The sequence below is a fragment of the Rhinichthys klamathensis genome, unplaced genomic scaffold (assembly GCF_029890125.1).
Source record: "Rhinichthys klamathensis goyatoka isolate OS25496 unplaced genomic scaffold, OSU_Roscu_1.1 h1tg000111l_1, whole genome shotgun sequence".
Lineage (NCBI taxonomy): Eukaryota > Metazoa > Chordata > Actinopteri > Cypriniformes > Leuciscidae > Rhinichthys > Rhinichthys klamathensis.
In genome coordinates this window covers 9,662,904-9,678,183 of record NW_026606649.1, presented here as the reverse complement: position 1 = coordinate 9,678,183, position 15,280 = coordinate 9,662,904, and the positions used below count along the sequence as shown (strand labels likewise).

General features: G+C 39.0%; 1 protein-coding gene across 2 annotated transcripts in view; it reads right to left on the bottom strand.

Annotated features, from left to right (window-relative positions):
* The window catches only part of dhrsx (dehydrogenase/reductase (SDR family) X-linked), an 82,068-nt gene that overhangs the window by 50,281 nt on the left and 16,507 nt on the right, over positions 1 to 15,280 (bottom strand). For both annotated transcript variants that reach the window (XM_056254418.1, XM_056254417.1), the window contains exon 3: positions 9,996 to 10,061. In XM_056254418.1, the coding sequence (XP_056110393.1) occupies positions 9,996 to 10,061 (66 nt within the window). The remainder of the gene's footprint in view (positions 1 to 9,995; positions 10,062 to 15,280) is intronic.

Genomic DNA, 15,280 nt, shown 5'->3' with positions numbered 1-15,280 from the left:
AGTGAGAGATGCAGTGAGAGGTGCAGTGAGAGATGCAGTGAGAGATGCAGTGAGAGATGCAGTGAGAGGTGCAGTGAGAGATGCAGTGAGAGATGCAGTGAGAGGTGCAGTGAGAGAGATGCAGTGAGAGATGCAGTGAGAGATGCAGTGAGAGGTGCAGTGAGAGATGCAGTGAGAGATGCAGTGAGAGGTGCAGTGAGAGATGCAGTGAGAGATGCAGTGAGAGGTGCAGTGAGAGATGCAGTGAGAGGTGCAGTGAGAGGTGCAGTGAGAGAGATGCAGTGAGAGGTGCAGTGAGAGAGATGCAGTGAGAGGTGCAGTGAGAGATGCAGTGAGAGGTGCAGTGAGAGATGCAGCAGGGTTTCTACAGGTATCTTCAAATTAAATTTAATGCCTTTTTAATGCCATTTTAAAATGTTTTAATGCCATATACGACCCATGACTAACCACATATATATATATATTAAATGTTTTTTTTCTGGAACACATAGATGTAAGGACGGGTCGCATGAATGGTGGTGTTTCATTAGTAATATTATTATTAGTGTTTTTGTTGTTATTAATAATTGCTCACACTTGCAATAGAGAAGATTTGACACATGGCACCGACAATTCAACCAAATACAAAGTATTTATTCTCTTCCTCTTCTACCTGCACCGTCTCCTCCTCTAATGGGCCCTTCTCTGGGCCAGCATCCTCTAACCTGGCCTTTTTAGGGGGCTTTCCTCTCAGGGCGAATGAGAGGATGCTTAATTGCTTTTTACCTGACATCTTTGAAAGACAGATGCAATGATTAATGCATCCATGGCCCAGATATAATTATAAAATATGACATGATTTTAAAAGTGACCTATAACATCGACTATGCAATACACTTTAATTTATTTAGTGCTTATAAAATTATTAAGCCTATTTGGAGAGAGAGATGTTTATAATTTGACAATATGTCAGTCATCGTGTGATAACGAAAATATGATTAGGCCTAGACTACTTGTTCTGAGCAGGTGTTGTCAGTGAACAGGCTGTAAAACTGTTGTCTAAGTTACAGACACTCATGAAAAACTCATGCTAATTATCTGGGAAACGTTTCTCTAGCAGCAATCAAGTTGCCATTGTTTGTGTCAAACAAGTTGTGAATTTTTTGTAACATTAAAACAGGAGATCATGACTTATCTTGAATCTTACCCAGATACAATAGTGCTATTTTCTAATTGGCTAATGTGTAGACCCATTCTTTTTTTTTTTGATTGGCTGATAAGTGGCAGGCTCGACTAGTAAGAACTGCATGGAAGACGCGCTTGATTCCTGTCGGTTCCATAGTGATAGCGGCGCGGCCAGAGACATTTGGGGCACTGCTGCATATTCAATATATTATAAATAGTTTTTCAGCGTGAGAAATACAATGTGTGGCGGAAGTGCGTGACAAAAGACCGAAATGAGTGACTGTCACGCTCAATGCGTGACACTTGAGAGCCCTGCGTCAAAGAGTATAGAAGAACAATATACGGTCTTTGCCTGCGTTCTGTTGTTGTGGCTCGTGCACAACACTTCTCTCGGACGCGAGCTTCAATCCGTTGCGGAGAGACTCTCGATTTTACTCGCTACTAGCAACATATATTAGATCTCATTAAACGAAAAATTAAACACAATGTACTATTTAAATCTAACGCCGATTTGTGGCCGTCACACTGCATATGGGGTTTTACAGCGCTGATTCCCATTGTCCACAACTTTAAATGCTTTTTTTACAAACGCCGCAAAATCCTTCATCATTTTTACCACTAACGGGCTGCAACCATGTCTTAAAAGTTTTGTTTTCCAGACACTTTGGCTGGAATTTGCACTCATTTTTCCAAGGTTCAGACCTGTCCACCACTGTACACCAGACCCGCGTCACCTCTCCGCATCACGGCACTTTTGCTCCGGCCAGAAGCAATTACCAAACTGGTTCCGCGTATTTATCACACAAACGTACATATTTTGCGACAGCAAATACAAATTATTAATTATGGAGGCTATATTCAAATAAATTTATATAAAATTCTCTTCAAAACTATAAAAAAATGAATGCCTGTAAGAATCAAATTTAATGCTTTTTAATGCCTTTTAAGGCCTTAATTTTCGCAAAATCCATTTAAGGACTTTTCATGCTTTTTAATGCCCCGCGGAAACCCTGTGCAGTGAGAGATGCAGTGAGAGATGCAGTGAGAGATGCAGTGAGAGATGCAGTGAGAGGTGCAGTGAGAGATGCAGTGAGAGATGCAGTGAGAGGTGCAGTGAGAGAGATGCAGTGAGAGGTGCAGTGAGAGAGATGCAGTGAGAGGTGCAGTGAGAGATGCAGTGAGAGGTGCAGTGAGAGATGCAGTGAGAGGTGCAGTGAGAGATGCAGTGAGAGGTGCAGTGAGAGGTGCAGTGAGAGAGATGCAGTGAGAGGTGCAGTGAGAGATGCAGTGAGAGGTGCAGTGAGAGATGCAGTGAGAGGTGCAGTGAGAGATGCAGTGAGAGGTCCAGTGAGAGATGCAGTGAGAGGTGCAGTGAGAGATGCAGTGAGAGATGCAGTGAGAGATGCAGTGAGAGATGCAGTGAGAGGTGCAGTGAGAGATGCAGTGAGAGATGCAGTGAGAGGTGCAGTGAGAGAGATGCAGTGAGAGATGCAGTGAGAGGTGCAGTGAGAGATGCAGTGAGATATGCAGTGAGAGATGCAGTGAGAGGTGCAGTGAGAGATGCAGTGAGAGATGCAGTGAGAGGTGCAGTGTGAGGTGCAGAAGTGCAATATTTGATGAAAACATGTGGCCTAACCCTGAAGATCGCAGAGATTAGATACAGTAAATTTGTGCTTTTTTTGTAAGCAATACTGTAAAACTTTTTCTGTTCTATCATACCATGTTTCTACTGTACCTCCTGTAAACAGTATAAGGAAAAAAAAACTGATTTGCTTTTTACTAGAATGCTTTTGAATGTGAACATTACTGTACATGTGGACATACAGTTCCCAAACTAAGAAATTTAGTGTAAAAAGGTTGGATTGCATGTTTTGCATGCAAATACCTGTAAAACTGAAACATAAAAGTCTATGCAGTTTTTGTAATGTCAACAATAGCCAGTATTTTGAAACCTGGTGTACTTTGATTGACTGCATGTACCGTGTGAAGTGAAAACAAGTGTTATTCTTTGACAGAATAATTTCATTTTGAGTCAGATGTCCAGTGTTTTGGTAAAGTTAGTGTGTGCAGAGAAAGATGTGTTCTATTTTGAAATGAAGAGTTAGTATATATTTAACAAAATGTGTTTTTGAGAAGAAAATTAACCATTTGGCCAATTGTGTTTTGTAGGTGTGAGTCTGTGTTAAGAGTTTAGAAAAAGTATCTGAAATATGGGTAAGCGCTTGTTAGCGATTGAAAAAAACTGTAATGTTAAAAAACCTCAGAAAGTGAAAATTTCATGTCAGGGGACCTTTAAATAAATGAATGCTTTTATTAAGCAAGGATGCATTGAATTGATCAAAACTTAAAAGTAAATACAAGTATAGTGTTACAAAGATTTAAATTTTTACATAAATGCTGTTCTTTTAAACGTTCTATGTATCGAAGTACTAGATACGAAATTGCTAGTACTAATGCTAAAGCAAAAAGTATAGAACTGAGGTAATTAGCAAGTGCTTGCTGACCTCAAACTTTTCAACTGTGTATTACAATAAACTGTACTTTGTTCAGTTGTAAAATATGTTTTATTAGTGCTGATTAATTAATGTTATCAATACTAAGTTATCAGTTAACTGCCCTAATTCTCAAATATTAAATAGAATATTGGAATCAGGCGACGAGAATCAAATTAGTGAGTCTAAAAGAAACATTTTGGTGAACAAAAGACTCGAATCACTGGAATGAATCAAAATTCCTCCCACTAGTGGTTCAAATCAATGAACCACAATCAGAGAAATGTCATCCAAATGGAGAATGTTTGGAGTTGGCAATCCAGTAAGTCACAAAAAATACCAGAGCAACATCCAAAAATTGCTCAGCATAACGAACATCAGAAAGATACTGGGCAAAACTAGTATCCATGGCAGAGTAGCAAGGTGGAAACACCAAGAAGAACACAAAAGCTTGTTTGCTAAGAAGAACTTGGATGATCCTCAAGAATTCTGGATCAAGTTTTTATAAAGAGATTAATCAAAAGTAGAATGTGGGCTTGTTATGTCTGGCGAAGAACACTGCATTTCATAAGAAGAAACATATTCCTTAATTCCACATTTCTACAATCGGAAAAGCCAAAAGAGAACAAGGACGTAACCATATCATTTTTTTTTTTTAGTGTAATCATGATCTTGCATACTTTTTAAGAGAGACAGTATGTAGATTGAGATGAAGTCCATCTGTGCAAAGCAGAGGAAGAGACATTTAAACAGACATTCGATGGCCATACAATATGTATGTCACATATCAGCACATCTTGGTCAAACAACTACAGTAAACTCTGAAAGTGCATGTCATTATGGCAGGCTCCATGACCACATCTAACATCTGACACAGACACTTTCTGAAAACCGTTGTGATGAGCTACAAAGGCCTTGTCAATCAGAAATCACACCAAAGATCCAGCGCTGCAGCAGCTGCGCTGAGAAAGAGACAAGCAGAGGAGGGGTGGAAAACAGCCTTGGGAACAAACTGTCCGCCCATCCAGAGTGACTGAATCCATAACGTGTTGACAGGGTGTATTGCCGCATACCACGGCTGAGCTCTGTACGTCTGCCTTGTGTTGTCAGGGCAAGAGAGAGGAGAGCGGATCAGCGTGGGACGAGTGTGCCTGCCAGCAGCGCTTTGCCCTGAATCAGTCACTCAGCACTATCTTTCTAAGATGGACATTATCTTCGAGCTGCAGAGTAAAGGGTCAGTGTGACCTCGTGATGAGCTTGGCCTGTGCCATTTTGGGTGGTTCAGTTCAATTGAGCTTTGGTACATTCAACTAAAGCTATCTAAATTCAATACTTTAAGGGCTACACAGTAAAAAAAAAAAATTCCTGGTGCAAAGTTGGGCAAATACTTTTGGTACAAAACTTTTAGCTTGCCCTGCCAACACTTTGACTGGTATACTAGTTTAAAAGTTTGGGGTTGATAAGAAAATAAGGCCCTGTCCACACGGACACGGGTATTTTTATAACCGTGACTTTTTTTACGCGGTTCGGCCGTTCCTCCACACGAAAACGCACTGAAACCGAACATTTTTGAAAACCCCTGCCAGGGTGAGGATTTTCAGAAACGCCGGTTACAGTGTTGTCGTGTAGACAGTGAAACCGGGGTTTTTGCCTTGCGACGTCAGAGTGTGCGCCGTTATCAGCTGTGTTTGACATCAGATTTGCGCTTCTGATTGGCCAACGTAGCTTTAGGGTTAAGGTTTATATCGCCGCCTGCTGGCGTGGCATGCTCTTGACCCCGCTTGATTGCGTGTTTTTGCGTTTTCATGTAGACGGAGACCGAGCATGTGTGGACGGGTTTTTTTTTTAAAACGCTGTAGGAAAAACTCCGGTTATAAAAATACCCGTGTCCGTGTGGACATGGCCTAAGTCTCTTATGCTCACCAAGGCTACATTTATTCAATCAAAAACACAGTAAAAACAATAATATTGTGAAATATTATTACATTTTAAAATAACTTTTTATTTTCCATTTTAATATTTTTCTATTTTAATACATTTTTAAAAATGAAATTTATTCCTGTGATGGCAAAGCTGAATTTTCAGCATCATTACTCCAGTCTTAAGGGTCACATGATTCTTCAGAAATCATTCTAATGTTGATTTGTTGCTCAAGAAACATTTCTTATTATTAATATCAATGTTGAAAACAGTTGTGCTGCTAAATATTTTTGTGGAAATCATAATAAAAAAAATGTCAGGATTAAACAGTTTAAAAAAACAGCATTTATTTGAATCGGAAATGTTTTGTAACAATGTAAATGTCTTAACTGTAACTTTTGACCAATTGAATGCATCCTTGCTGAATAAAAGTATTAATTTCTTCTTTTTTTAAACTACTTTTGAACAGCAGTATGTCATGTTTAGTTATGCAAAACATTAGGCATATTTATAATATTTAACCCACTCTAACTAATTCTTCCACAACCATCACAAGTCATCCTCGCAATTTGAACAAAACCTCATGTTAGCCAGTTAGAAAACTGTACATTGGTGAGCAAAATTTGCAACAACAAATGTACAATATCACAGACCAATGTAAAAAAAAAAAAAAAAAACTAATGTAACAGACGTATAGTGTCAATGCAACAATGGTCCAACAAGGGTTCAAAAATGGCTCCTTAATATGTTCTTTGATATTGTAATGGTGATTAACTTATGAATATCATTTATATTAAAATACTTTTGTGTACGGCAACTGCAAGTCATATTCATAATGCATGCTACACAATCAAAACAAGCCAAGAACTGTGATCCTAAATCAGTTTATTGCCATTTTACACTGCCTAACTTCACACTGGCCCATTTAGCAGCATACAATACAAAACCATTATTCTAAATTTTAATAAATAATGCATAAGCAAGCAATACAACAATACTTGAAGCTAATGCTGCAGGTTTACACATCTCCAGTTACAGAAGTGAAACACACAGGACCTGTTAATAGTGACAAAGACTCAATACTTGTCATGATTGGTTAATTGCGGTAACAATAATCGTTATCTTGATTAAGTTTTCAATTAATTGTGCTCCCCAAGGTAAATTTAATTCACATTTAATTACAGTTATCAGCATGTGTCATAATGATGCTTGTGTTGAAGAAACACATTCCTGGCAAGTTTAGTGCAATATTTACTGTGATTAAGGAGCAAAATAAATGATTATAGGAAATAGACAAACATTGAAGTAAACATTTTCAAGTGTGACCTCTTTGACCACACCAACTTCTTTTAAACCAGCAACATTCTGGCACAGCATTCATTTTTAATAACCCACCAACAGCAACATTTAGACTGTCCAATTGAGCAGCAGTAAACAAAGTTCCTATACAGCCTTCAAAGCCCATTATAATTGCATGTCTTATCTTTGTCAGCTCAGTCCATCTTTTTTCCTAAATCAACTCCGGTTTAACTGGATGTGATGTCTAACCCTCATTAGGTGATTGTAGTCGTATAAAGAGCGATCATGTGTCATTATTAGACCAGCTTAGAGAAGCACAGTGACAGATCATGCTGAGCATAAAGCCACACACATAAACAGACCTCCAGCCAAGCCTTAGCTTGTTTTGAAAGACTTGTTGCACATCTGACATCTTCGCAGTATTGCTTTTTTTTGTCTCGAACCAAATACCAATTTCAAAACTTGTATTTAAAGTTAAAGGATAATTCCGGTATTCAACACTTTGAGTTTATTTTGTAGTTTGTTTTGGATGAACTAGAGTGGTGGACTTAGAAATTTTGACGATGGGTCCTGTCTCGACTTTTTGACTATTTTAGAATTGCCTCTGACCGCTTCAGAGTGGCTGTCTATGGGCATGCTCAAACATGTCCTTAAAACAACCCTTAACGTTCGTTTTCAAAACTGTGCAACTCACCGAGTGGTTAGTGGTGTTTGTTGATGATTAGAAACAAATATATCGGCGCAATGTATGCTTTCAATCCGTGTTATTTGCTATAGTGGAACTATTTTTTCAGATACCCCACAACCGCATATAAACTTCCGCTCGATATTTGAGTCTGAAGCGTTAGCACACTCCCGACCACTTGATGGCGACAACCACTTTGCCGCAGTTGCTCAGCTCACACGCTAGCCTTCTGAGAGACGGAGAACCGAGCGAAAAGACTACAACCAAATGTAAACAGACCCCTTTCCGTTTCCGGTAGCGCAGTAATATCAACGAGCACTGAGACCTCCAGCAGACATCAATGCGATTTTAAAAAATGGCAAATAAAACACGACAGAAATAGTGCTGCCGCGATTAGTCGACTTAGTCGACGTAATCGACCATGCAAATTAGTCGACGGCAATTTTTTTAGTCGACGTGTCATTTTACTATTGACCGCTATTTATTTTTGGTCTCCCGTCACAAACGGCTCACTGTAATTCACCTCCACACACCAGTCTGTGCGCCGTGCGCGCCCTGCTGGTTTATCTGCTATCATTTTCCTTCACGTTCCCACCCGCCTTCACTGCTTTGATATGAAAAATTGCGGAGGCAGGTGACGGAGCTTTCACAGTGGGCTCGTTTGCTGCGGTCCGAGTCCGAGCGCGAGCGCGATTGTTCCCGGCGCCCCCCGCAGCGTTGGTCTGGTTTCACACTCAATTCTATCGAACCCTGTTGAGTTTGCCTGCATCTTATGCCATCGCAAACGTGCACGGCGCATGATAGAAAACAGAACGCGGGTCAATATATTGTGTTTTTCAAACGGACTCTTTTGAGGAGACAGTGGATTTCCAAATGTGTTGCCCTGATTGCACGCGCAATGCGCACACTGCAGACTCAACTCTCGCGTATCCAAGGTAAATCATCAACACTATCATCCCTTACATGTGTTTTATTTAACTAAATGCATCATAATCAGCTAAAACGCATGGGCAGGTTACTTAACTTCCTGAACAAGCGCTCCCGAGTCCGTGTTGCTTTCACATTCACGCGAACCGCGGCACGGGCCCGCCATGCACGCAAGTGTAAACGCGAGCTACATAACTGCGTGCCTGCCTGCTTTCAGCGCGACTCATAGTGGGCTAGTCCAGACTCTTTCAATTCAATTCCAATTTATTTGTATAGCGCTTTTCACAGAAAATGCATTGCATCTACTTTACTATTCAGAGTGATGTTATCAGTTATGCTTTTCAGAAATGTACATAAATTAATCATTATTAGCTTACTGCACATTTTTTAAGGCAGAACAAAGAGCTAATTTAAGTAATACATACATGTTTGTTATTAGAGGATTAGATTAGGACTCTGACTAATATGGTATAGCCTAATGGAAATGCAGATACTTAATGCTTAGATTGTTAATACATAATGTTTTTGAACAGGTGACATTTTATGTTTTGGCCCTTCAGTTGAGTTCAAAATAAAATGGACACAACGAAATAAACACTTTTTTTTTTAATTAGTCGTTTAGATTAGTCGACTAATCGAAAAATTAGTCGAAAGATTAGTCGTTAGAAAATTAGTCGTTAGTGGCAGCACTAGACAGAAACTGTATTTCGCTACGCTACTTGTTTTGGAACATCAACGAACACCACTAACCCCTCGGTGAGTTGCACAGTTTTGAAAACGAACGTTAAGGGTTGTTTTAAGGACATGTTTGAGCATGCCCATAGACATCCACTCTGAAGCACTCAGAGGCGATTCTAAAATAGTCAAAAAGTCGAGACAGGACCCATCGTCAAAATTTCTAAGTCCACCATTCTAGTTCATCCAAAACAAACTACAAAATAGACTCAAAGTGTTAAATACCGGAATTATCCTTTAAGGTTTCAGACAAACTGACCCTGACCCTGACCCTAGATGAGGGCAGAAGGACAGCTTTCCTTCGGTGCATTATTTCTCAACTTCAATAGCCCAATGATGAAAACTCGGAGTAAAAACCGACGGCCCTGTTCTCGCCTAGCTGTTGAAAATCCATGTGGGGGAGGGGTGGATACCGCAGTGAAGCAAGCACGCCTTCATCCGAACCGCAGCTCTCGATATCCGATCTGCATTACAATGAGGTTATGGTTCTTCAGCGAACACAATCATCAAACATCTCTCTCTTGGTATTGTTCTGCTTGCTTTCACACATTCTTCCAGTAAACACACCAGTCCAAACATGGCAAGAAAAGTTAAGTGGTATCAGGTCGTGGTGGAGTAAATCATCACCTCAAGGAGAACGAAAAGGTCAGGATCACCGATGGAAGAGGGTGTAGACATGATGATGCTCGGGAAAACACAGAGCCTTTCTTACACAGCAGCCCAGCTAAAAGCTCCAGGCCCTCCAAAAACATTTAATTTAGCAAGAATTTTACCTTTTCCCTGATTCAACTCCTGAATCTTCTTTACTGCTGCCAGACCCTCCTCTTCATCGTTCCCAGCTGAAGAAAAGAAAGAAAAGACAGGAAAGGAAGGTGTTAAATATACAAATTATATACAAATTAAGTTATCATTGCATCAATGGCACATGAAGAATTTAAATCAGCAAAAAATTAGTAAAATAAAAACGAATATCAAGATCACGTTATATAATGAACAGATTGAATTTAGGCTTTAATTCACATATAAACATTGATCAGTGAACAAACAGAAGCTCAACCAAACCTGCTTGGTGCGCGAAAACAAACCTCATTGATTCTTGCAGAAGCTCAAACGTGCTGCGTAACACGAGAATGAACCTCATTGGTTCTCGCATGTCAAGTTTATCATAACTGATGTGTGAATTGATAAATGTTCATATGTGAATAAAAGCCTAAATTCAGTCTGTTCATCATATAAAGCGATCATGTCTCTTCAGAAAATGTGGACTAAACCGCTCAATTCATATGGATTATTTTTACGATCTCTTTATAAACTTTTTGAAGCATCAACGTGTCATTTGTGTGGCGGTCAATTTAAAGGGGCATTATGCAGAAATCCCGTTTTTGTCAAACAGCGACCCCTAGAGTTACTGTGGAGTACTTGAATTTAACGTTACTGTCGTAAATACCACTCACTCAGAGCGTGACATGCCTGTTACATAGTATACAATAGTACATTGTGTTTAATTTGTCGTTTAATGAGATATAATATATGTTGTTAGTGGTGAGAATTTTCACGTGATTAAATACATAGATCCGACAATTTTAATGGTCCAGAGGCAGAACTTTTGCCAAGTGTGTTAGAGGTTCTGGGTTCTAATCGGTACTAGCTAGTAGTATAGTTTATTTTCCTCATCAAAACCGATTGTTTATTAGTGGTTGTATTTCAAGCAGGGACATGTTTTTTGTGCATTAGGTTTTGTGATTTCACCATAACAAAATATAGAGAGTCTCTCAGTCCCCGCAACGGATTCAGGCGCGCGTCACAACAGAACACTTATCTGCACCACTGATCGCAGAGGCAACGAGCACTTTGGTCACTTGATTTCAAAAATAACACATTTCAGATCGCCTCTTATTTAACAAACGAACGAAATGAATGCTCTACTAGAGTTACCTGGAGATGTTTTATTTGTTTGTAATGGTAACGTTACATCCGTGCCACGAGAAGTTTCAATAGGGACATCCGCAAATTATGCATATGCTCGTGTCCGACTCCTCGCTCGGTCAGTCTGCCGTTTCCTCTTTCTCTGTTCCTCCGACAATGCTTTCCTAGCTTTCTGCATCTTATATGCCGGCTCAGCCATGACGATAGTGTGACAAACTCCATCCATCTATACCTTGTTCCTGTGTGTATGTGTGCAGTTGCCGTAAAGGAATATGTTACATCGCGAGAGCTGATATCACGCGATACTTCCTGACGCGGCCCGCCGCACCGAAGTTGCAAGTGAGATTTTTTCGCTCACAGGCACCAGGGGGGGTCGAGACGCCCACCATTCAACCCGAAAGAAGTTATATAACCATTTCAATAACTCTGAAGCTGTTCAGTTAAGCTAAAAAAGCTGCATAGTGTCCCTTTAAGAAATAAAAAAGATAAAAAATTATCAAAAAATTGTGTTTTTTGTGAAGAGAATGTTTTTCTCTATTCTATAAAAAGTGTTTTAATTAATATGTATGGTGCAGGTCATCCCTCTCAAAATGTATTTTGTCACGTTGAAATGAAGTGATCTACAAATGTCGGAAAGAATCCTCATGCTCATTGGCTCCACTCTACGTTGATACACTAGTAGCATAGTGTTGTTTCATGATGTGAAAAGCATTAGACACTAACATTAAACAATAGAATTTAATTATTATAGTGTTTTACCAGCAGAAACAATTGGAGGATCAGTGCCTGTATGGCCAAAGAAGCAGAAAAAGTCTGAAGCCAGAAGACAGAAAGACCAACAAAGACAAAAAAAAAAAAACAAGCGTAAACATTGGTACAGTAGCGCATACACAAAGTGAAAAGATTTAATGACAGAGAAAATCCTGAGAAGTTATTCTTTTTGTTGGACATGTAAGGGAATTAATTGTGTAGAACAATATGGGCAATATGGACTTAAAACTATATCATGATATTTTCTGGAATTTATTGCAATAACGATATAAATATAGTATCGTTCACCACTGTTTTTGGCTACAAATGATAGCTGCATGCATTCTTGAGAGCCTCAGAAACACAAACATTGATCTAAAGTAAAACGTACCCATCATCAAATAGGCTCCTAATATACCAATTACATAAAACAGTAAAAATCCCGACACCAGCGCTTGCAGAAATGGAAAAGTTGCAGATAAACGTTTCTTCTGTAAAAGTGCAGATAATGTTTAAATAGTGCAACTTTACTGAAAAACATCATACAATAATAAATACACACAATAATAATTCAAATCAATTACAAGTTTGAAATGTAAAAAACGTACAATAACACTACTACAAATTCTACTACTAATAACAATATAAACCGCACTAGGCTTGATGAGCTGCTGGGTTCATGAATATTTAAGGTAAATAATTTCAAATGAACTCCATTATTTTTTTACACGAAAATACAACAAATAATAACGTTTACATGTAGCATGTCCATTCTGCGTGGTATGCAAGAGTCTCTCGCTCTCTCTTTTTAGTGTGTGAGTAACACTGAGCGCTCTCAGCAAAGCTATGGTGAGTCGGGCCCCACACTAGTGTTTGTTTACTCTGTGCATTCATTGGGATGAACTGAAATGGTGCGCATTACGGACCGCTTGACGGAGAGCGAAACTCTCAAGCGCTCAGTCAGTGTTCGGCGAGTGAAAACATATCGTTTAGCGATAAACTCCACCTCAGCTTCAAGTCCGCCTTCCGCCAGTTGTTTTCGCTCTGCACGTGAGCTGCGAATGGGTCCCAAACAGAAATACGTCATAAACTAGGCTTTATCGTTATTATCGCAGGAAGACTAATTCTTATCGTGAGGAGAATTTTTTCATGTATCTTGCAAACTATTAATATATCGCCCATCCCTAGTAGAGCGCTCTCTAAAACTCACTAGTATCAGTATCTAATTTACATAAAAGTCAGATGATCGTGCTGATCCACGTCGATGGCAGTGTAGTGTCTAACAGCATTGTGGGACTAAAGTACAAAAGTACATAAAGAACAGCGATGCTAACACTACTGAAAGGTGCATTCAGTAGTTCTTCAGGTAGTTCAAATTGTTAAAAAAAAGTTATTTCAAGAAAAAAATAATCAATTTGCACAGAAATTCATATATAACATTCAGCTATCAACCATCTGAAAAATAATGTGCAAAAATGTAACTTAACTACCCATCAAGGTAGCATATTAGCACTTAAAGGGTCCATGTTAAGAGACTAATATGCACCTTTTAGGAGTAGATGATGTCCAAAAATATATATTTTCAGGTTATTGACCCAGTGACACTCAATTGTAACCATCATTACACATGTTTTTCTGACAGTTTACCTAAGAGGAACCTCAGGCTCACCTCAGCCTCATGCTACAACTATGGGGCTCAGTGCAATTACGTAACAGTTTTACCATGAGCGTTTACCAATATTACCAAACAGCCGGTGCATATAGTCAAGTCCTGTTCCTGCATCTGCAGTACACTGTCCTGCATTTGAATGAACATGTGAGGAGAGTTACTCTCGCTTAAGCCCTTCTTATTGCCTTTTATGTGTCACTAAACTCCAGGAAAAAGCTCTTATTGATAATGCAGACTGACAAGGAGGAAAAAGAAGAGGAAATGCTTGAAACTAGGGCTGCACGATTTGGGGAAAATGTCATATTGCGATTAATGAGGTCAATATTGCGATTGCGATATAATAAACAAATGGTTTCATGAGTCAACTTGCTTGGTTCTAAAGTAAAATGCACATACAGATTAGTGATCATTCTGTGTATTAATGTGTATTTCTCAACTCAAACTAGCAACAACAACTAAATGATTGATAACACCTATAATGATCAATAAACCATTGATGTCCGGATAAAAATGACGACACCCCCCACATTTTAAACGTTAATTATAGCCATCCAACATTACAGTGATTCCATCAATACAATTGAAAGCTATCAACTTTTAAAATATTTATTAGGCTTAAAAAATAATAATAACAGCTTTTAAATTAAGTGAACTTCAAACAATCCTCACATAAACCCATAATAAATGCCATATTTACCTGTGCCCTTCCTGTCTTAACAGGTAGGATGGAGGATTTATATACAGATTTATATACAGAAATTGAATAAAGTTATCAAACAGTCTGCGCTGCATGAATTATAAATTATATATAGACTAATCCTTATTAAAGCTACAAAACTTCTTTAGTCAAGAGCAGTGAGTAATTTTCTGTTCCCTTTGTTATTTGATTAACTTTACCGACTGAAAGCTTTATTCGCTGCCGGTGTTCTGACGATTCATGCTACCCATCGAGATTTGCTACTTAATGATTATGCGCATGTGCAGAAGCACAGTTTTTTTTAACAAAAGGTACATTTTCATGTGTTATATTGTAATTTCCCTTTAAAAATGCTAACTAGCATATGAATATGTGTACGGTCAGCCAGATGAACAATAATAACTGAAATTTTCAGTTACTAAGGAAAAGTGTGCTTTGACAAGTCAAAGATGAATATTTGATGATAATTTTTAATTTTCACACCGTTTTAAAAATAAAAACAGTAGTCTACAGTATACAGTAGCTACTCATAACTTAGAATTGTATTATAATTGTATTTCATATAATATTAATCGACATTCTGTGATCGATTCGCGTTACGGTAGCATTTTTCGACAAGGCAGCACAAATCGTCAGAACACCGGCCCTTTAAGAGCAGCCGTTGCTGAGATGCGGATCTCACACGCGCCTCATTCTCCCACAAGCACAACTCTTTCGTCCATCATAAGACTGCTCTTATGTTATGAAGATAATCGACAAAACGACATTTTGGCATAATTGTGTGTGTTATTGTTCGTTCAAGCTCGAAAGAGAACTGTATTCTGGCACGCGGTGGCGCGCGTTTTTCTGTGAGTCACATTCAGGACATTCACAGGCAGCGCACGCTCTTTTGACTTCTTGTCGTGCACAATTGTTTTAAGGCAGTGGTCTCAAACTCGCGGCCCAAATTTTGTGGCCCCCTACTTGACATTAAAGTTTAATGTTAGTGCGGCCCGTCGTTGCGTGTGCCGCGTTTT